Source organism: Schistocerca americana, chromosome X, assembly GCF_021461395.2.
Source record: "Schistocerca americana isolate TAMUIC-IGC-003095 chromosome X, iqSchAmer2.1, whole genome shotgun sequence".
Taxonomy (NCBI): domain Eukaryota; kingdom Metazoa; phylum Arthropoda; class Insecta; order Orthoptera; family Acrididae; genus Schistocerca; species Schistocerca americana.
In genome coordinates this window covers 640,057,505-640,081,717 of record NC_060130.1, presented here as the reverse complement: position 1 = coordinate 640,081,717, position 24,213 = coordinate 640,057,505, and the positions used below count along the sequence as shown (strand labels likewise).

The 24,213-nt window shown below is 39.4% G+C and overlaps 1 protein-coding gene across 3 annotated transcripts in view; it reads right to left on the bottom strand.

The window, feature by feature from the left end:
- The window catches only part of LOC124555776 (pre-mRNA-splicing factor 38B-like), a 91,456-nt gene that overhangs the window by 32,436 nt on the left and 34,807 nt on the right, over window positions 1-24,213 (bottom strand). For all 3 annotated transcript variants that reach the window (XM_047129827.1, XM_047129826.1, XM_047129825.1), the window contains exons 3-6: window positions 15,204-15,328; window positions 9,255-9,406; window positions 7,153-7,213; window positions 1,817-1,936 (exon numbers count right to left, since the gene is read on the bottom strand). In XM_047129827.1, coding sequence (XP_046985783.1) covers window positions 1,817-1,936; window positions 7,153-7,213; window positions 9,255-9,406; window positions 15,204-15,328 — 458 coding nt within the window. The remainder of the gene's footprint in view (window positions 1-1,816; window positions 1,937-7,152; window positions 7,214-9,254; window positions 9,407-15,203; window positions 15,329-24,213) is intronic.

Sequence of the window (24,213 nt, the reverse complement as noted above, 5' to 3'; positions counted from 1 at the left end):
TTAAGTGTGCCAGAGTGCAGTGCCACCCATCTTCACACAGAATTCTTTTATCACACGTCACTGTATTTCGCTCTGTGGAATTGAAAAGTGTATATTTTTTACTGGATGCCATCAAACTATATTCAGGACAGTGGAAATTAAAATGTCCTGTGGTGCCTCTCCTGCTCCCAGTCGCTCGGTTTGACATCCTGCCCATCTTTAAAAAAGAAAAAACTTCGCCATTAATACTGGATGGGTTAATTTGTAATCGGGAGAACAAGAACTCCTCAGAAAATTTGCACTCTTTATTGCCTGTTAGCTAATAACTCCCTGTTTTGGGTGACATTAAATTAAATATAGGATACATAAAACCAGTAAAGACAAGAGACAAGCAATACAGTACACATTTCTTCAATCCTTAGCGCCTAGCGTTGTTTTCACTCTAATCTTGCTACAGCTTTACATGGCAAGCTTTCCTTTCTGCGAAAGAATCTATTGCCTCATCACAGTTCGTCAAACATTTTGCTACATGAAAAATCGAAATATCGTTATCTAATACTGCGTAAGCTGTTAATACAAATAGTACCCAAGACTGGTGGTTTCTTGATCTGACTACATCTATTTTGTCACTGTCTGCTAGATAAAACAAAATAGGCCTTTCTAACACTGCAGAAAAAACATGAACCAAATAAACAATACTGTTTTGGCACAAATGGTCATTTTTATAACATGACAGAATGTAATTCACAAAGACCAACAAAAAATGCCTATTAGGCCTACTACAAGCAAAAAGCTTTCTGTTAGAAAACAGTTTCACATTTCATTCATACGCTCCAGTTTCTCAATCACGAGATCGAAAAGTAGTAGTACGAGATTATTATATAAATTTGGAATCGTCATCCCTAATTTGTGTGATGTCCCCGTTTCTTCGCCTTCCTAGTCCTAATAAACAATCTTGTCATGACTAATTCTGGAACTATTCCTGCGTTTGTCAAACCTTATTCGCCGGTTAACTTCAATAACCCTGCCAGAATCACTGGTTTAGTTGTCCCTGATTATTCTCCAATGTTCGTACAAACCATTTTCCGCGCTACTTCCAGAATAGAACTTAAGCGGCTGCTAGATGGGGACTGTACAACTGGCCCTTACTAGTGTAGTGATCTGGCCAAAAATTTTCTGACAAAATTTCATTTTCTTGGATACACCGAGAAGATAATACGTAATCTTCCTTACCTGTTGTTCTTGTTAAGTCGTTTATTTCCACTCTGGTAGTCTGAATCTATGGATATCCCTAGTAATTATAACAATGCTGATCATTCACAAACCCAACCAACAACATAATCAGACGGCGATTGGCGATCACTCGTTCGGCTTTACTCCGCTCCTCTTGTATAGCCCATTCCCCTTTTGCCTGCAGGAAAGTTTATTTCTAGATGCAGCAAGGATTTCCCTGACAGAGACGTCACGTACACCTCTGCTCCAAGATATGAATCATCACACTACTATACACCGAAAGTAGCTGTTTGGAAATCAAGTTTCTTGAGTACAAAACTAAAAGAATACTGAATCAGTATTGTGACTGCTCATTCGTCTTTCTTAAATTTTTAATTTTCAGAAAATTGGACTATTACATTTAAGTATGTCCAGTTGCACATAAATTTCAAATTCCACCTGGTACGGCGAAATTCATCATTAAATCTTCAAAAAGAGCATGTATTTATCTACAGAACAAACACTAAAGATTGTGGTACACTCACTTTAATTACGGAAAGAATGACAATTTATTAAAATCTAGTATTAGATTTGACAAGAATTTTTGCTAAAAATTGACTAATACCTGAATAGGTACAGGTATTCTAGGAAAAAGGGTTGAAAACCACTCCAGTTTTGTCAGGAATGCTCTGAGCATATCACCAATAGTCATAACTTGGCCACCACCAGCTTTGACATCCATTTCCTGAAAACATAAAACACACAACGTTATTTGGCTTTCCTTGAGAAGACAACAAAAGTGAAAGTATCATTTAAAAATGGTTGTTTCACTTTGTAAGTGAGAAACAGGTTATTTCAAAGGTGTAAGTTAGGACCTCAGCTTCTAACAAGGAATACAGTTATCTAGCATATGGAATTTTACAGCTGTTTCACAAGGTTAAAGTAGAAAATGAAAGTGAAAATCTGTCCCTCTAAAAACGAAATGCTTGAGTTCAGAACCGCTTTACACAATTGATATGATTCATTCATAGATGAAGCTAGACATGAATATTACCTGCTAGAAGTCTGAGGTGTAGTTTTGGGAGACTTGTATATGCATATATGTTACATAGCTTTCAAGTCAGTTATATTAACATACATTTTATTCATTCATGTTTTTCTTGTTGAAGTACTTGAGAAAATCTGTACCATCAAGCAATGAAATAAACTGAGTGAGAAGAAAGAAATATATGAAACAATGCAAATAAGCTACCAAAGTATACTGTACAAAATTGCTAGTAAGTGACTGGAACTCCAAAAAATATTCAATTGTGTGTCCCTTAACATGTCTTAAAGGTGATCATGATCACGAGTAATTGACTAAATGAATATTTTGTTTGCCAGATAGTTATATAGTTTCAACAAATTTAACTGGTGACTGATATGTAACACACAAGTACACCATAATCAACTCAACTGTTTATATTTCTAAAGATTCATCAAGAACAATATACAACTTAGTACTTGCAGTTAAACAAGGTTTGAAGCACAAAAGTTGCACTCCGTAATTCTTAGGATGAAGCTGGACTTCGGTCCTGTTGGAACATGGAATTTGTTATTACATTAAATGCAGATAACATGAAAACATACAAGACAAGAAATGAAGACAGGTAAGACAAAAAACTTAAGAATCACTATTAAACTTATAATTCATCTTGCAAAATTTGCTTCATATTAGGAAGATACATTTACTAACCACTTTATCAAAAAAGGGCATTCAAAAACACACAACTGATGAAAAAGATCTGTGCATTAATACTGTAAAAACAACATATCACAAGAAGAATACATAAAAACACTCCCTAAAGGCAGTTCAATGAAATCTGCTGCTTGTTTAATGCTCTCAAGCATTACAAAAGAAAACATCTTCTACCATATTTACATCTTCCTAAAGACAAGTTTCTAAAAAAAAAAAAAAAAATGTTAATAGACTGGAAGTCACTAAAAAGCACTAAATTAATCATGTAAATTGTCACTACATTTACAAAATATGGAATAAAGAATACAAAACCTATTAAAGGACCCAACAAGCAGCTATAAGTTAACATGAAGCAAGTATGCTGCATGTGAGTCGAAGTGTATGGATCACTACGTTTACATGAGGCTCCCGAAACCGAATTTCATAAACAGATTTCCCAATATCATTTCTGGTTTGTCACAGCACAATACTGATTCTGGAAATGCAGTTCTAACTGCTGGACATCCTCTTCCAGATTTGATTTTTTCCTCCCATGTAAATGCACAACCATTTTGAAATGTGCTGGAGTCAGCAAATTATATCTTGTTTTCAAAATTTTTTGGCTAATTTGGATGGAGTGACTTTTTGTGCAGTGATGGAAACATGTAAACACTGATCTGAGCATGAAGTTGTCTACCTCCAATATTTAACTGAAGGGAAAAACAGCCATTGCGCTGACTAAATCAAAAACTGGAAAAACTGATTTCCAGAGGTCATGCACGCAAAACAGCTGATGAATGTAAAATCAATGCATTAACATGTAAACACGACAGTGAAAAATGATTTCTGAAATTCAGTTTTTGTCTTCCAGAAGCTGCCTCTCATGTAAACTTGGTCAACATAAACCTATATCCACAGCCCTAATAAAATATGTTATAGATTATGAATTCAGAAAAAGGCAACAAACTTTGAAAATAATCATGATGGCGTGTACAAGGTGATTCAATAAACTCATGATCACTAATAGTTTCTGTGGGAATGAGGTAGTGAGGTGCTCTAGTCTATGTTTTGGAACACAATTGCCTCCACTTCTGTGACCCACCTGTCAGTCAGGTGACAAGAGCAGTAACAGTTTTCTTATTCCTTCCACAGCATGCATATGGATGCAATCATTGGACACACAGAGAATACTTCAAAATTTCTTATTTCATGGTCACATTTTTTATACAACTGATGCATCACAATCTTTATGCAAAGAGAGAAAACATCATTTTTAGCTACACTCTGAGTACATATTATGCTGTGCTACAGTAACTTTTTACTGAATCACCCTGTGTGGAAAAAAAAGAGCAATTCATTAACAGTCTGAGAGATTGCAGTGAAGTACATTAAAATTCCTGGCAAATTCCACTTCTTGTATTCCTACTTAAGTTGTACAGTTAAATCACAAAATGTCACATCAGAGCAGTTCTGTGTGTTTTTATGTCTTCTCTGCAAGGTGTCTATACCTAAACAAAGAAGTAGTAGTAGTAGTAGTAGCAGTAGCAGTAGCAGTAGCAGTAGCAGCAGCAGCAGCAGCAGTAATACTAGTAGTACACAACCAACAGCCTTTTTGACAACAGAAAATCATCTGCATTTACAAACCTTTCAGAGAACCAAGGATATGGTATGAGGTATCGCATTTGCACTGTACGTGATATGTATGAAAAAAATCCATTGTTGTTTCCTTATCAGACATGTGTAACAGTGGGTACAGAACATTTAATTCTTTATGAGAAGCAATATAATGAGGCTTGGCAGATTTTACTTTTTGAGCAACACATTATGTTATGCTTTTCCAACAACACACAGCATTTGCTGTCTTATTTATTAAATACTCACCAGGTCTAAAAAATGGTGGGAGTTACAACTGTAATATACCAGTTCTCATCTACCAAGTTTGACTGCATCACAGCCACCAGAAAATGACCTGTGCTGCATGCATGCTCATGATTTTAACAATGAGTAATTACCAAACTACATACAAAATCTACACAGATTTTTTCATTGATTCCAAAGCTTTCCCAATTAACAACTGAATATCTGAACAAAGTAGGCACTGTCAAGTAATTTCATGTATCGCTAACTGAAGCTAGCAAACAGGTACATGCTGACAGCAAAGTCACAACATTTCCACTGAAGAAGTTTTCACAAGTGTACTGATTTCTTCAGAGCAAAAGACAATAGGAGTTTTGCTGTCCTGTTGGTTTTAAAGAAACTCTGATTACATTCAGTTGACAGGTGTTTCAGTTGTTTGGAATCCTGTATTAGATTCACCATTCTGACAGAGAGGTCTACAAACTAAACAACATTTTGGCTTTCATCATATCTTCAAACTTTTTGTAAACCTCTGACAAGCTCTCCTATGCAAAGCAGTTCTAATTTACAGTGAATGCATCTTACATCTGAAAGTAGCTTCCAGGCAAAGAATTTTCTTACAGTACCATCTCTGACCTCACAAATTATGAATGTTAATAAAAAAAATTTAAAAAAATCACATGGCAAACAGGGTAAAAAACAAAATTTTGTTTTCAGACCATCTTAAAATAATAATCATGTCTTCACTAAATGCACTGTACCTTTCTGACCTAGATGTTTCACTGCTTTTATACCATACCTGGGATCTCATTTACTAAAATTGGTCTTAGTCTCGTCTGGTCAGATGTAATAAACCCAGAATGAGTATATCTATATTTAAATCTGGAATTGAATATAAATCCAGTGGAACTACATATGGTCAATGGAACAGTAACCATATTTAATAGTTCCATAAACATTACATTTTAATGGGAACATTGGTATTTTGTAATTATGGTCCCATCATTTTAGTGGGTCATTTCCACACTCTAGTATTAAATACCCACGACTTCTACTTGAACATATGAAGTGTTATTGGATATCTAAAATCAGGTTTTCACAAGAACATACATACCATAAAAAGATTGGAGTTAATTAGGTAAAAATACTGGCAAGAGAATCTTTCTCGGATACTTGGAAAACAAAACACCAACTGACCAAAAGAAGGGTCTAAAGTTGGTACAAAATAAACAATGAAGAATAGCACACCAAAATATTTTATCTGCTACCAATGGTTTTTTGTGTGGTGAAAGTTTCACACACCCTCATATCTATATGCACTAAGCTCAAAGGAGGATCTACCACAGTACTACATTCAGTTTAGCATAAAATCACTTTTTGTAAATTAAAAAGTAAGTTTTAAAATGAACTTTTTAACTACTATGTCTGGTATTTGTTTCATTAAATTTCTAAACGCCTGTAATATCCTTACGCACTGTGTTCGTGGGCTGCGCACTTGAACATATGAAGTGTTATTGGATATCTAAAATCAGGTTTTCACAAGAACATACATACCATAAAAAGATTGGAGTTAATTAGGTAAAAATACTGGCAAGAGAATCTTTCTCGGATACTTGGAAAACAAAACACCAACTGACCAAAAGAAGGGTCTAAAGTTGGTACAAAATAAACAATGAAGAATAGCACACCAAAATATTTTATCTGCTACCAATGGTTTTTTGTGTGGTGAAAGTTTCACACACCCTCATATCTATATGCACTAAGCTCAAAGGAGGATCTACCACAGTACTACATTCAGTTTAGCATAAAATCACTTTTTGTAAATTAAAAAGTAAGTTTTAAAATGAACTTTTTAACTACTATGTCTGGTATTTGTTTCATTAAATTTCTAAACGCCTGTAATATCCTTACGCACTGTGTTCGTGGGCTGTGCATCTGCAGTACTGAAGTTAAGTAATGCTTCTTAATTGACCCTTGGAAACTATGCCTAGTCTTTTCCTTCCGTGACTGCACAAATGATACAGTAATATTAAGGTTTGTGAATAAAAACTCCCAAAACTACATCACAGATATAAATACAATCAGAACTTTACTTACCCCATATATTGAGACTTTTTTACAGTATGTATAAAGAAATAGCTAACTCTGAAGGAAAAAGTACTATCAATCACTATGATTGCAACAAAATGTAAAAGAATACTTTTACACTCAGGAAAGTAAATTTACATTGCTTAAAATATGCTCTTAAAATTAACTGTGTTTTGCCTGGTGAAGCCATTACAATCAGGTGTCACTACAAATCTTAAATGCCACAAAACAATGATAACTACAATTTCAGAGTAATATCTGAAATGTTTGTATTAATGTCAGTCACTTGGAAAACATACCTCTGGATCTTCCAAATAAGGGTCATACCAGTCCCACAAATCTTGTGGAGGCTGAGTATACCTAAAAATTGCCATATAAATATGAGTCAGTCATGAAAATAAAAATCTGTTTGAAGTAAATTATTTACTTTGTATCCTTAAAAATACTTTTTACTTCCTCAAAGGTGGGAACAGGTGGGGACAGTTGAGGAAATATTTTTTTTTCCATTAGTCTAACTGAAGACACACAATTGTGGGTTAAATCAACATGCAAGCTTCTGTATAATGATAAAATTGAGTTCTTTCTGCCATACATCAACTTCTTTTCCTTCATTTAATTCTTAATTGTTTAGAGTTTCGATTATCATTTATATATCTAATTTCTTGACTTTTAGTTTCTGTTTAATATACTGTTCTGAGGCTCCAAGATCTGTGAACTACTTTCTGTTCATGGAGCTTCTTATCCTAATTTTGGCAAAGGCACTCCTACACATAAAATGGAACAAACGCAAATGGGTATCAATAGGGAACGACTGCGAGCACAGAAACTAGGAGATCCACTTGATTAAAATATCAAAAATAATATGATCAACATATCTGAAAATTTAACCAGAAAAATAAAAGACAACAAAAAGCAGTGGTTTTGGGTAATTTCTGTTAAGTGAGGAAAGTAGCTTTTGTTAGTTTTAATCTATATTATATGTTAAATGTACAATTGCACTAAAGTTGTCAATGGCTAGCTAAAGATCTACAGCTGAGGGTGACAACAGTAAAGGGTGTGTGGGTATGAGATTGATATCACCTGCATACCAATTTCATTGCAACTGCATAGTTGCATTTCAGATAAATATGCTCAGGAAGTATTCAAAAGTTGTGTATATTGCAATGTGCAAAACTGTAATTTTTACCTGGAGAATAAACTTTTTTCCTCTAGATGTAACTTCTCCATGAACACACATTCAAATACCATGACTGTGATGTGTGAAATGTTTGAGAGTTAGCCGTTAAAAAATATCTACTGTATCTATGCTAAAGCCTGTATGAGAAAACTTATCTCAGCAGCATCTCCATGATAGCAACAATCAACAGTATTAGCTGCTTCCTTCACAGCAGCATGATGTACTGTCTATCTACTTCGTTTTATGAAAAAAATAAGTAAACCATTATAGATCCACTGTTTTGAAAAGTGTGTGAGTGATGAGTTGACCCTCATCTTGTGCAATGTAGTGCCCTGGCACAGGAGTAACCGAGAAATCATCACAACAAATCCAAAGAAAATTAACCCAAACATGTCTCTTTCAAAGATAAAACTTCTTTGCACTTAAACTTCACATAAAAAACTACAAGAGAATACAATGTTCCTATCAGTATTGAAGTGAAATGCACTTGGGTACATTGACCACAAGCAGACGTAAGTTACACTATTTGGAGTATGGCAATGTAATGATTTTGCTAAAATATTATCCCATTTTGAGTATTACATTTGCTCTTACAGTTACCTACAGCTCACGTTCTGCCAAGATTTTCCAAACAGCTTTCATACACACTTCTTTTTGTGTATTCACTCTGTATGCTATATTTGTGTTCCCATTGAGTCCATCAGTTCAGAGCTTTGCGTGCCCATCTTACATACTATTCAATCACACACAAAATAAACATTTAATACCTTTATATCATGCAACATTTTCATTTTCTTTGCAGGGAGTGAAGGGGACAGGGTCAAATTTTTTTATGTTGTGTAAAAAAATGAAAATGTACATTAAGTATTGGTACAAGCTTGGTTAGAATCACAATTCTGGAGAAATTAGAGGTACAGGCAAGTGGACTTCAGGAAGGAAAAGGATGAGGGAGGGAGAATTGAGCGATATTAACTCTCCACTATTTAACACATTTTGTAGTAAGGCCCAATGGCTATGTGCGGCTGTTAATTACTCTTCAATTTAATATTAGCTACAATAAGAATGTGAAAGCTACATATCAAGTTGCCAAGAAGCAATATTTTGCATACAAAAAAACGTACTGTGCCGACACATTTGTTTTTGATTATATAAATTGCTTGTTAATTAAGTAATTCCACAAAATAAAACTATTTGGCCACATTTCCTAAAGAAAATGAAACTTACCTTATGTACATAAACCCCAGGCCTCGAATATAAGGTGAATCTGGATGGGTTAAGAGACCATTCACTTGTTTTCTTGTTAACTTTAGCGTAAACAGCTTATATAGCAAACAATAAGCTGTTGAGACAATACCACCTGCACCAACTCCACGAACCTATTAAAACACAGACTTAATGTCATTTTACTATTTAATAAATAATTTACTGAAACAATGGTGATTTATAGTAGTCTTGAGATACACTTTGTTTACAATGAGAAGAACGAAGGCCTTCTAATCGTAAGTAGATAGAAGTTGAGAAACTATGACCCTTTCATGTTTTGCATCCAACTACTACCAAACTCAGGTATCTAACACAGAACATTGTGTACGTAGCCTTTGTGAAGTGACTGTTATGTTGTGTATTAAAGCAATACATTCCTTGATGAGTGATGAAGCAGTTCTGGCCCATCACGGGCAATGTCAGATACTCCTTCAAACTCCTTGATGAAGAGCAAGGATAGTACATTATGGAGTGGAACAAGAAAACTATTTAATAATGTCGCTGAATATTGCGATCAGGAGAGCAAAAATACAGAGCTGCGACACTCTCTCTCTCAGCTAACAAAATGAACGCTGACATACACAGTGGCAAGCTTCAGTTCTATGAAAAGAATTAATAGATTTTGTAAAGATAATTCTGGGAACTCACCAGACACTTCCAGGAAAAAAGAGGTAAATTTCAGTTCAAATTTTTTAGTTCAACAGTGCTTTTAAATTCCTTCCCCTGGTCTGAATTACTTTAAAGTGGTCATTTTGTCTGTGTGTGTAAAATAATTTTTTTCATTTAGTAGATGTTTAAAGACGCAATATGAAAGTCGACTTTTTAGAAACCTCCATATAACGTAGTAGTTAAAATACTTGGCTGGTATGCGGAAGGTAGCTGGCACAAGTCCTGCCACATGTCAATTTCTTTTTGCCTTGTAATAGAAATGACTATCTTCATTATTTTTATTCAATTAATTATTGTTGCATAGTGTGATGCCTGGTACTGTACCCTAAACTACAGTTTAGGTGGTTTAAAAAAGTCAATCTTTCCCCTGGGGACACCTCATTATTATTCGCAACTATAGATTCTGCATAGAATACAGTCCTCCTCTCTGACAGTTTTTAAAATTCTCTTCCACCGAGACCGTAGCTTACTAGGGCAAAACCCAGTTGGATAACTTTGACAGTGGTGTCTTGAGACAAACAATTGAAAATTTCTACTTGGTGCAGAAGATTACTCACAGTCTGCAGAAACTTTGAGCAATACTCGAGGAAAAGATCGGCTGCAGAATATTTGTTGTCCTTGGGATTCACATGGAAAGATGTCTTTACTGCAAGAGCATAGAGACATTATTAACTGACACTCGTGTTCCATTGCAGAAAATAATCAAATATATTAGGACAGCACCCACAGAAACATTCTATCTTTGGATGAAACTTGGATGGACAGCAGTATGACAGTTGGTAAATGTTGGCAGAATGATGATGATGTCAGTGTTATGGGATAAGGAACATCCTTTAAAAATATTTATTATTGAAAGTGTTGGATCGAGGAGGTACAACCAAAATTCTGGGCTAAATCCATGAAAGGTGGTTAGCAAATATGGTTGTCCCAAGCCTTCCTCCTAAGTCAGTCACTGTGATGGACAATACTCCATACCATAACAGACAAGTGGACAAAATGCTCACACAGTCTGATACTAAAGTGAGGATGTTGGAATGGCTGCAGAAGATGTGTGTTGTCTGTAATGAGAGCATGAGTAAGCAGGCTCTCTTTCCTATAGTTCAACAATACAGACCTACTGAAAAGAAAAAGGTAGTAATTGATGAAATTGCAAAAGAAAAAGGCCTCACTGTTGTCTGCTTAACACACAAAAATTGTGATGTGAGTGTGATAAAACTGGCATGGGAAAAAGTAAAATGGTTGTTTGGGGAGCGTAAAATTTCAGGTGCCATGCCCAAAGTCAAATTGTCAAAGACTGCAAGTGAGTCTCTTCTGTCAGTAAGTGCTCATAAGTGGGAAATGTACTGCAAGAAGGTTCAACAACTGGAAGAAGATTATGGGAGGTGCAATGGTGTCATTGCACTTGCAATAGACGAAAGCATTATTAATACTGCAGTAACAAAGATACTGAAACATGCACAGATCAGGAATTTTATGAGACTGATTCTAAATGATTTAAGTGCACATCGAATTCAGCATTACATATGTGAATAAATGTACAAAATTTTACTCGTTCTCTTCTAATTGGCACAGTATAATTTTTACTACTGGTTCTTTTCAATTTTGAATTGCCTATGAGAACAGAGGCTTTTGAAATGAGGTAATATAGAAGAATGCTGAAGATTTGAAGGCCAGATCATGTAACTAATGAGGAGGTACTGAACAGAACTGGGAAGACAAGAAATTTGTGTCACAACTTGACTTAAAAGATGGGATCAGCTTTTAGGACACATTATGAGACATCAAGGGATCACCAGTTTAGTGTGGGAGGGTAGAGTGAGTGAGTGTGAGTGAGTGTGAGTGGGTGGGCGGCGCGCGGGCGGGTGGGTGGGCGGGCGGGCGTGAGGGTTGGGGGTGGGGGAGGTAAAAATCATAGAGGGAGACCAAGAGATGAATAGATTATGCAGATTCAGAAGAACAAAGATTGTAATAGTTATTTGGAGAGGGGAAAAAAAGAAAGAAAGAAAGAAAGAAAAGATGGGGGAGAGAAGTTTTGGAGAGACCTTTGATTTGCAGCAACATATACACTGCATATTTTCGTATTACGAAAGTATAAATTTGAATTGCACCAAACACAACGCGTTAGTTTCCGGAGCGTTGAAACCAAGGTTGCGATGTCCTTTTGTAAGCCAGTCATATCTCAAGCTACGAGATCTCGCCAGCCGATGACAGCAGCTATTCAGAGGATAGGACATGTGTTATAGTCAGCCAATAGCAAGATCACTGGTTACATAGCGCGAACACACAAGAGGAAAAGCTAACGGTTTACATTAATGTACACAGTACCATATATCTACAAGAAAAACTAAGCTTTCGCATATAATATTGGTCTCTCAGATTAACACGCTACAACAGAAGCTAAGCTTTCACATGTAATATTGATCTTTTTCTGTGTGTGTTATACTTTAAGATACATCACACAAATGTGTCAGTAAATTTAAAATTATGACATAAATGTCTCGGCTGGTCCTCAAACTGTTCAGTTGCAAACACTCTATGATTTAGAACTCCATCCCACTTTCTCACACGTAACATAATTCATCTTGCGTAAAAAGAAATTTACTTTGAAAGTAACGCTTTTCTAACCACCGTTCGCAATACTATCCAGAGACTGTTAGAAATAGGTTTGATTTATCAGTTGCCAGAGAGCGCCAGAAAACAGGGATTATTGTGCGTGTGCAACTGCAGTGGTGTAGGAAGCCCGCATGTTCGTGTGTATAAGGCACTAGGAGAGCTTACATTACACCATAAAAGAAACAGGGCATCAGAGGATACTCCAAAGAGCACCAGAATTTTGTACACCATACTAAAATGCATAATTCTGCTTGAAGTACAAATTGTCTTTTTACAGATTCACAATGAAGTAGGTCCCATCTGATATTAAGCTTTTCAGTGTGGTTTTCGGGATGTAAATGTACCAGTACTCTACGATCTCATTTTTGGTTCTTTATTATGGCATAATGCCATACATGGCAGAAGATGATAACGTGCACTTGGACTTGCACTTGAAATTCAGCAAACAGTTGGAACTAGCCAATACTGTAGAATGAAACACTTCATTTCAAATAAAATGATTGCCTCAGCGGAAAGATTAATAAAGCCAAATTTCTTTAGCAAACTTGCAAAAATAAATTCATTGTTCTGCAAGGCGATTAATGTTTGACTGCTACTAACTTGGAAATAAAATAATATCAGAAAACTGAAACTAATAATATATTTTTGCCCTCCCTAATTTTGTGAATGTATTTTAATTCACTTGATAGTTCCTGGCCACAGAAATCCATTTTGTTTTCATTTGACGTGGGAGCTGTACACGAAGAGAAGCAGCGAAATCACTTAACGTAAACACAGGTCACATGGAGACTAACCCCCTCCCCACTACAACTCAGACAACACTGTGCATGCGCGAATCTGGCAGCTAGGGTGCGCGAGAAAAATTTTTCTCGTTTGCATCTGGATGCCTGCTGCTACTGCCGATACAGCTAACAGCCAAACTTCAAGTAGCGGGAAGCGGGAGAAGGTACTGCTTATACGCGAGTCAACTGCGCATGCGCAACAGCCCACTGGCAACTGGTCAAACGAACTTAATGTGAACAGTTGTGACAACATGCTCATTGCAAGTAGTTTATTGTTACGAAGAAATACACAGTCTTCACCCTACGGCCTATGACAAATTTTTTCTATTTGCAAACGCTTGTGCGTGCACGGTGTTTTGTTGTTGTAAATTGCGCATTTCCTTTGCCACTAAAGTTTTATTTTATTTTTTCCTCTCGAAATGGCTCTGAGCACTATGGGACTCAACTGCTGTGGTCATAAGTCCCCTAGAACTTAGAACTACTTAAACCTAACTAACCTAAGGACATCACACACATCCATGCCCGAGGCAGGATTTGAACCTGCGACTGTACCGGTCGTGCGGTTCCAGACTGTAGCGCCTTTAACCGCTCGGCCACTCCGGCCGGCTTTTTTCCTCTCGTTTATATTTAATTGCTGCAGTATCATTCTCCAGTAGCAGGATACAGTAACATTCTTTGCTAGAGAATCAATTCTTAAAAGCAAAAATTACAAAAATTTAACTGAAAGCTAAAACAATGAAAAATTCCCGGGTTTTTCCTGTTTTTTCCCGGATGAGAAAGTTCCCGGGTTTTTCCCTGATTTCCTCGTTGTCCCGGGTCATATACACCCTGTAAGTAATAAATCATCAGATCATATGAGGTATTAAAGCTTATTTTTGTCTCTGTTCGTAATTCTAGGAATTCTGATTGTAATGCCCAGTATATACGCAACGTCCTTTCAATTTTTCTTATCTTCACTACAGAGAGGAACGATTACATTTTTATTAATGTTTTTTCTGACACTGTTTTATGAACTCTTATGAATAAATTTGTTTACATGTCCACTCTACAATCACATTTTATTTATTTATTTTTATGTGGTCTAGTCACATTAATGTGACAACTGTCTGTGTTCGACATTAAAGTGCAACAACCCTTCACGGACGGTAGGAGGCAGCATTAGCAGTGGATGGTACATAAAGAGCATTAGGGGGATGCAGAAGAAAGTGGAATCATCGTAAAGCAGAAATGGAGCAATTTATCTGATGCCCAAATTTACATGATCACTGGCTTTCGGGGCAAGGGCGGAAGCATTTTCAAAATGGCCAAGTTTGTAAACTGTTTGCATGCCGTTGTGGTTAAAGTACATGGCGCATTCCAAAACCAACACTGAGGCAACTGTGGTGCACCAGGAGTCATAGATGACAGGGGTGAACAAAAATTGCAGAGATGTGTACCAGCAAACAGATGTTCAACTGTTGAGCAACTAGCCATCCAGATGAACCATGGTGATACCAACAGTGTCTCCTCAATGACTGTAAGTGAATGTTGCTGTGTACAGGCCTCCGCAGCAGGTGCCCGGCTCATGCACCCTAACTCACTGCTGTTCATCAGTGACAAAGGCACATCAATACCACAATTGGGACTAGTGGCAAAAGGTGGCCTTTTCAGATGAATCATGTTGTATGCTCCATCGGACAGATGGTTGTTGGTGTGTATAGTGTGAAACGTCGAAGTTTTCATTCTTGTTTACATGCTCATCGAAGACTCAATTTCTCTACTAATTGGTAAATAACATAAAGTAAAGTAAACAAAACATGAACATCACACAATGTTCCATACTTGGAGCAATTGAAGATATACTCACTCCGCCACACATTCCAGTCTGGCCAGCTGTTTTCCTGCTACCTTTCTCCCATGGCTCAAGATGGGTAACCTTGTAATAAATTTCATCAATGACCTCATGATATGTTTTGAGTTCATATAGATTGACTGAAATCAAACAATAAAATTAAAATAAATCCAAAATTTTAACCAATGTAAAAGCTTAACAAGTAAAATAAACATAAAAATATAATAAACAGCGTGAAAACTGTCACTGTTTAGTTTGGTTAGTTGTTTGTTTACTGTTGCAAAATGCCTTGGACAATTATATTAGTAATACCAGCTTAATACAAAAAGAAAACACTATTGAAATTCCAGAATGGATTTTCACCCCGAAGTGGAGTGTGAAGAGATTTGAAATTTGCTGGCAGATTAAAACCAGTGTCAGACCAGGACTCAACAGTGAGACCTTTGTCTTTCACAGTCAAGTGCTCTACTGACTGAGCTATCCAAGAATGGCACACATCCTGCACACACAACGTTACTTCTGCTTGTACCTCGTCTTCTACTTTCCAAATTTCTTATGCAATGAAATTGCAAATCAGCAAAAACTCTGCTGCTGGCAGAAAATTCATTCTGGAAACAATCTCCCAGGCTGTGGCTAAACCCCATCTTTGCAGTATCCATTCTTCAAAGAATGGCAGTCCCACAAGGTATGTAGAACAACTTCTGTGTAGTTTGGAAGGTAGGAGACAAGGTACTGGCAGAAGTAAAGCTGTGTGGCCATGTTGTGAGCTGTGCTTTGATAGCTCGGCTGGAACAGCAGTTGCCTGTGAAAGGCTAAGTTCCCAGATTTGAGTCCAGATCTGCACACAGTTTTAATCTGCTGGGAAATCTCAGTATTTAAATTCAATCAATTCACAAATGTGGGCAAATAATTACTTACTGGTAACGTTTCACAAGTATTTATACATTATATAGCATACTCTTTTGGATCATGCTTGGTAATCTCATTACCACAACATTAGCATAGGTAAACCACACAGATATGTCGATGTATTGGATTACTGGTCTTTTACAATGACGTTCCTACAAATGAGGATAATTAAAGAGCACAACAACAGCCTTTGAAGTATTTTGAAGACAATAGGAAAAGCAAAGTGGGGTACATCCCTTCACCAACATACATCTGTCACTTTATTACCTCACAGACACACTTTGTGATTGTGGGGGCTCTTTGCCAATCAGGTGACACAATGACAGTTTGGTTATATAAATGTGGAACACACTGGTAGTCATTTGGCTACATATTATTCTGCACTTCAAGCTAGCCATTTACTATATCAAGCTACTACTACTATCATTTGGATAAAAGTGCACTTATGGGGTCAGCCGCTGTTGCGTAGCATAGGTTGGCAACAACTCACATGATGAACGATGGAAACTGAATACAACAAATTGAGAGTTGATTATTGGCAGATCTGAATGGTTGTTCACAATTTTCTATGGTTCATATGAAAAGTCATCTGGTATTTTGTTCTATTATGTTAAAATCTAATCACACTGTCACAGAGTTTGGGGGGGGGGGGGGGGGGGGGGGGATCGAAATAAGACATACAAGTAGGTTAATACAATGAAGAACTTGGGTTTAACTACAGATCAGTTATGGCAATCATATTTCTGTGTTGAGATCCATTCGATTCACAAGCTTTCAGCCAAACTGTCACATTAAAACCTAACCCAGGTCTCAGGCTATGCTAAAGTTCTCACAGTCAGTACATTTTGTTTCTTTCCACTCACATTCATTGATTTTGCCAGCTGTCAATCAAATTGTAACATTTCCAACCTAACATAAGCCTAAGGCTCTGCTATAGGTCAGCGTGCCATTGCATTTAGTTTTTTTTCACTCTGTTTTCTCTCCCCCCCCCCCCCCCCCCCACTCAGAAAATAAATATGAAGATCAGCAAGCAAATTTAAAATTTCTAATTATCGGACCAATAAAACTGATTCTGACACTACCCACATTGAATTCAAATGTAATGAATCTGTGTCTTCTGTTAAAAGAAACCATTGGATTCAGTGATTAACAATGGCTAATTTATACTATGACTGGACTGGCTAAAGACCAATGTCAATGAATTTCCAACATCAGCAAGCAACACAAGAGCTGCCAACACTGTACGTGCATTTTAGCCCAGCACTTGTATATCTGTAGTGTCAACATTGTGCAATCTGTTAAGCTCACTAGTGAAGACGAAGGAGGAGGAGGAGGAGGAGGAGGAGGAGAGAATGGGGGGGGGGGGGATGTTTTCCCAAAATGGATGAACATTAATTAATAAAGTTATGATCCTGAATCTCTGTTCACTTGTCAACATTTTTAACATATATAACTATAATTAATACACTAACAATGTTCTCAGTGCCAACACGGTAATAAAAAAGGTTGTGACAGATGAATGCAGCAGCCTGTAGCCCTTTTCCAGTATTATTTCAGTTAGCAAAAAGGTGAAATTGGAACCAGTTAAGATAGATCCCCAGAGAGCTTGTCCTCACATTCCTTGAAAGTATAGTCTGGATGTGTTAATGCTTAGTCAGCAGGACACTGAAACTTGGTAGGGATATCTTCGATATAAAAATTTGATATCTCAATGTCGAGAAAATTTCCCATGATAAAAGTGAAGTGCTCTCACAAAACATGTTGCGGCAGAAAGCGAACATCGTTGGACTGTTCTATAAGCTAGGGGGAGACAGAAGGATCTACTCATATATGTGTATGAAGCTGGTGAAAAGTGAGAGACAATTCATTTCTTGCAGTAATAGATCACTCTCTTTTGCATATTAGCATTATTGACAAATTAATTATCAACATTACAGAAGAAAAAAAATAAAAGCCTACAATGTGTGGCTTATAGTACCAGTTGCATGGTTCTTTAAAATGGTATTTGCTGGCAGGAGGAAAAGGTTCAAGATCAGATCTCTCAGTAAATTCAGTGACAGTTTTCAAGCTTTCTGTGATATCTCCAATATTTGACACAGTAAAAGTATACACTGAAAAGGGGTCGTGATATCCAATACTATAAATTAAAACATTCATGCATGGCAAGGCACCAAGTGTGGCTGCTTCTAAAGAGTCACTGAAAACACAAATGTGGACATGGCAATGTATCACACATCATCACTGTAGGCATCCCACTGTAACAGCACAGACACCGGCAAGCCGGGACAGCAGCCCAGCAGCAAAACCAGGCCAGTGTCCACTGGCCAATGCCCTACCAGCTCAGTAGCATTAGCAGAGACATTGCTTCTGCAGATGACACTTCTGCATGTCAACCGCATAACCACCGGCCCACCAGTTATGCCATACCAGGCCATCGACCTCACTCCACGTGTCTTGATGCAACTTTGACACTGTGGCTTTCCGAAACTGTCAGCATGTGGAAATGGGATTTAAATCACCAGGATAAGCCTGCTGCCATGTTGTCACAGCTGACCCATCCAATGACACACGGCCTGTGTCAGTTGTTGTCGGATGTTTGACACTGCCTCTGCAATGTCATGAACCTATTAACGCTGCTCAAGTGTCTGACCTGAGCACGCAGATTTCACCTCGCTGCCGTGCCGCCACCTGGCAGTCGTCAGCACCATCTGCCATTGTGCTGTGGTAGCTGGATCGTCGCTACAGCTCATGGGGAACATCTGTGTCAGTACATCTGTACTGATATGCGAGGATCACCTCTCATCGTCTGCAGTCTGTCTGTTTCAAATATTTTGAACCACGTCTGTCTGTGTCTGACAATTAAGTGTTCTATCAATGGATCAGCTGCCTTCTTTGCCCACTCCGTCGCCAACTACCAGCAGAGTGCCACTCACCCACTCCCATCCTAAAGATTACTCCTTACAATGTTGGTGTTTGAATATCTGCCAGAGCTGGAAATCGTCGCCCAATGGAACTTCAAAGAGGATGAGGTGCAGCAGCAGTGGCGTTCAGCACAAGTTTTCAAGTAAGTACTGGCCTCTCTTGTTGTGTTTGTCCTTTCCTTCCTATTTGCATACACTATATGCTTGAGGTGGTAGTACTGAGCAAAATGTATGTTAGTGAGAAAGCAATAACCCAAGAGACTATTCAGCATCTACTAAATAAGGTAGCTAATGTCAGAGCTAACAATGACACTTTGAGAAGGAAACTGGATCGTCTGAAGGGTGAAAGAAGTGAAGGGTCATCTCCAGGAGTATCTTTACCTATCCTCAATGTTGGTACAGGTTCACTGGTGGCTCCATTTTATGGTAAATCTGGGAAAGACATTTTTGTCTTCATGGACAGTTTGCATACAACTGCGAAATTAAGGAATTGCAGTTATGGACATTTGTTAAGTATAGCTTGCTTGAGACTATTAGGAGGTGTCAGAATGTACAGGGTTATTACAAATGATTGAAGCGATTTCACAGCTCTACAATAACTTTATTATTTGAGATATTTTCACAATGCTTTGCACACACATACAAAAACTCAAAAAGTTTTTTTAGGCATTCACAAATGTTCGATATGTGCCCCTTTAGTGATTCGGCAGACATCAAGCCGATAATCAAGTTCCTCCCACACTCGGCGCAGCATGTCCCCATCAACGAGTTCGAAAGCATCGTTGATGCGAGCTTGCAGTTCTGGCACGTTTCTTGGTAGAGGAGGTTTAAACACTGAATCTTTCACATAACCCCACAGAAAGAAATCGCATGGGGTTAAGTCGAGAGAGCATGGAGGCCATGACATGAATTGCTGATCATGATCTCCACCACGACCGATCCATCGGTTTTCCAATCTCCTGTTTAAGAAATGCCGAACATCATGATGGAAGTGCGGTGGAGCACCATCCTCTTGAAAGATGAAGTCGGCACTGTCGGTCTCCAGTTGTGGCATGAGCCAATTTTCCAGCATGTCCAGATACACGTGTCCTGTAACATTTTTTTCGTAGAAGAAAAAGGGGTCGTAAACTTTAAACCGTGAGATTGCACAAAACACGTTAACTTTTGGTGAATTGCGAATTTGCTGCACGAATGCGTGAGGATTCTCTATCGCCCAGGTTCGCACATTGTGTCTGTTCACTTCACCATTAAGAAAAAATGTTGTTTCATCACTGAAAACAAGTTTCACACTGAACGCATCCTCTTCCATGAGCTGTTGCAACTGCGCCGAAAATTAAAAGCGTTTGACTTTGTTATCGGGTGTCAGGGCTTGTAGCAATTGTAAACGGTAAGGCTTCTGCTTTAGCCCTTTCCGTAAGATTTTCCAAACCGTCGGCTGTGGTACGTTTAGCTCCCTGCTTGCTTTATTCGTAGACTTCCGCGGGCTACGCGTGGAACTTGCCCGCATGCGTTCAACCGTTTCTTCGCTCACTGCAGGCCGACCCGTTGATTTCCCCTTACAGAGGCATCCAGAAGCTTTAAACTGCGCATACTAACGCCGAATGGAGTTAGCAGTTGGTGGATCTTTGTTGAACTTCGTCCTGAAGTGTCGTTGCACTGTTATGACTGACTGATGTGAGTGCATTTCAAGCATTTCAATACGCTTTCTCGGCTCCTGTCGCCATTTTGTCTCACAGCACTCTCGAGCGCTTTGGCGGCAGAAACCTGAAGTGCGGCTTCAGCCGAACAAAACTTTATGAGTTTTTCTACGTATCTGTAGTGGGTCGTGACCATATGTCAATCAATGGAGCTAAAGTGAATTTATGAAATTGCTTCAATCATTTGTAATAGCCCTGTATGTGATGTGCAATGAGAAATGGACTTTCAGGAAGGGTTACTGGATCATTACAGGAAAAACACCTTGCGGCATTATCGCAAATGACTTAATGATGTAACACAGAAGCAAGGAGACTCGATAGAGGGTTTAGTGGACTGCATCATAAAAATCAATGTAAATGTGTATGGATTAATGGACTCCCGTACAAAGTCACAATTTTTGAACAGTCCCCCCCCCTCCCTTTTTTTCCACAGTCTACTCTAGACACTGTCATGAATGATGATGATGAAATGAGGAGGAAAACACCCAGTTCACGTGCAGAGAAAATCCTCAACCCATATGAAACAAAATAGAGACTGAAACTTCCTGGTAGATTAAAACTGTGTGCCCGACTGAGACTCGAACTCGGGACCTTTGCCTTTCGCGGGCTAGTGCTCTACCAACTGAGCTACCGAAGCACGACTCACGCCCGGTACTCACAGCTTTATTTCTGCCAGTACCTCGTCTCCTACCTTCCAAACTTTACAGAAGCTCTCCTGCGAACCTTGCAGAACTAGCACTCCTGAAAGAAAGGATATTGTGGAGACATGGCTTAGCCACAGCCTGGGGGATGTTTCCAGAATGAGATTTTTACTCTGCAGCGGAGTGTGCGCTGATATGAAACTTCCTGGCAGATTAAAACTGTGTGCCCGACCGAGACTCGAACTCGGGACCTTTGCCTTTCGCGGGCAAGTGCTCTACCAACTGAGCTACCGAAGCTGTGAGTACCGGGCATGAGTCGTTCTTCGGTAGCTCAGTTGGTAGAGCACTTGCCCGCGAAAGGCAAAGGTCCCGAGTTCGAGTCTCGGTCGGGCACACAGTTTTAATCTGCCAGGAAGTTTCACATCAGCGCACACTCCGCTACAGAGTGAAAATCTCATTCTGGAAACATCCCCCAGGCTGTGGCTAAGCCATGTCTCCGCAATATCCTTTCGTTCAGGAGTGCTAGTTCTGCAAGGTTCGCAGAAGAGCTTCTGTAAAGTTTGGAAGGTAGGAGACGAAGTACTGGCAGAAGTAAAGCTGTGAGTACCGGGCGTGAGTCGTGCTTCGGTAGCTCAGTTGGTAGAGCACTTGCCCGCGAAAGGCAAAGGTCCCGAGTTCGAGTCTCGGTCGGGCACACAGTTTTTGTGGTGTCACCGCAAGACACCACACTTGCTAGGTGGTAGCCTTTTAAATCGGCCGTGGTCCGCTAGTATACGACGGACCCGCGTGTCGCCACTGTCAGTAATTGCAGACCGAGCACCGCCACACGGCAGGTCTAGAGAGACTTACTAGCACTCGCCCAGTTGTACAGCCGACGTAGCTAGCAACAGACACTGACGAAGACTCTCTCATGTGCCGAGAAGATAGTTAGCATAGCCTTCAGCTAAGTCAATTGCTACGACCTAGCAAGGCGCCGTATTCAATTGCTATAATACTCCTGTATCATCAAGAGCGATGTTCTACAATTATGAATTAAAGTTAAGTATTCCAGAAGCTATGTACTATTTTTGGCTACTATAATTTCCGTCATTGTTCCAGACCTCACGCCAGCCTGCGTGAATTTAAGCGAGTGCCTTTCGGTTACCCGTCACTGTGGACTGGCTGTCTTGTCAGTCCACAACAGTTTTAATCTGCCAGGAAGTTTCATATCAGCGCACACTCCGCTACAGAGTGAAAATCTCATTCTGGAAACATCCCCCAGGCTGTGGCTAAGCCATGTCTCCGCAATATCCTTTCTTTCAGGAGTGTTAGTTCTGCAAGGTTCGCAGGAGAGCTTCTGTAAAGTTTGGAAGGTAGGAGACGAGGTACTGGCAGAAGTAAAGCTGTGAGTACCGGGCGTGAGTCGTGCTTCGGTAGCTCAGTTGGTAGAGCACTTGCCCGCGAAAGGCAAAGGTCCCGAGTTCGAGTCTCGGTCGGCCACACAGTTTTTGTGGTGTCACCGCCAGACACCACACTTGCTAGGTGGTAGCCTTTTAAATCGGCCGTGGTCCGCTAGTATACGACGGACCCGCGTGTCGCCACTGTCAGTAATTGCAGATCGAGCACCGCCACACGGCAGGTCTAGAGAGACTTACTAGCACTCGCCCAGTTGTACAGCCGACGTAGCTAGCAACAGACACTGACGAAGACTCTCTCATGTGCCGAGAAGATAGTTAGCATAGCCTTCAGCTAAGTCAATTGCTACGACCTAGCAAGGCACCGTATTCAATTGCTATAATACTTCTGTATCATCAAGAGCGATGTTCTACAATTATGAATTAAAGTTAAGTATTCCAGAAGCTATGTACTATTTTTGGCTACTATAATTTCCGTCATTGTTCCAGACCTCACGCCAGCCTGCGTGAATTTAAGCGAGTGCCTTTCGGTTACCCGTCAATGTGGACTGACTGTCTTGTCAGTCCACAACAGTTTTAATCTGCCAGGAAGTTTCATATCAGCGCACACTCCGCTACAGAGTGAAAATCTCATTCTGGAAACATCCCCCAGGCTGTGGCTAAGCCATGTCTCCGCAATATCCTTTCTTTCAGGAGTGTTAGTTCTGCAAGGTTCGCAGGAGAGCTTCTGTAAAGTTTGGAAGGTAGGAGACGAGGTACTGGCAGAAGTAAAGCTGTGAGTACCGGGCGTGAGTCGTGCTTCAGTAGCTCAGTTGGTAGAGCACTTGCCCGCGAAAGGCAAAGGTCCCGAGTTCGAGTCTCGGTCGGGCACACAGTTTTTGTGGTGTCACCGCCAGACACCACACTTGCTAGGTGGTAGCCTTTTAAATCGGCCGTGGTCCGCTAGTATACGACGGACCCGCGTGTCGCCACTGTCAGTAATTGCAGACCGAGCGCCGCCACACGGCAGGTCTAGAGAGACTTACTAGCACTCGTCCAGTTGTACAGCCGACGTAGCTAGCAACAGACACTGACGAAGACTCTCTCATGTGCCGAGAAGATAGTTAGCATAGCCTTCAGCTAAGTCAATTGCTACGACCTAGCAAGGCGCCGTATTCAATTGCTATAATACTTCTGTATCATCAAGAGCGATGTTCTACAATTATGAATTAAAGTTAAGTATTCCAGAAGCTATGTACTATTTTTGGCTACTATAATTTCCGTCATTGCTCCAGACCTCACGCCAGCCTGCGTGAATTTAAGCGAGTGCCTTTCGGTTACCCGTCACTGTGGACTGGCTGTCTTGTCAGTCCACAACAGTTTTAATCTGCCAGGAAGTTTCATATCAGCGCACACTCCGCTACAGAGTGAAAATCTCATTCTGGAAACATCCCCCAGGCTGTGGCTAAGCCATGTCTCCGCAA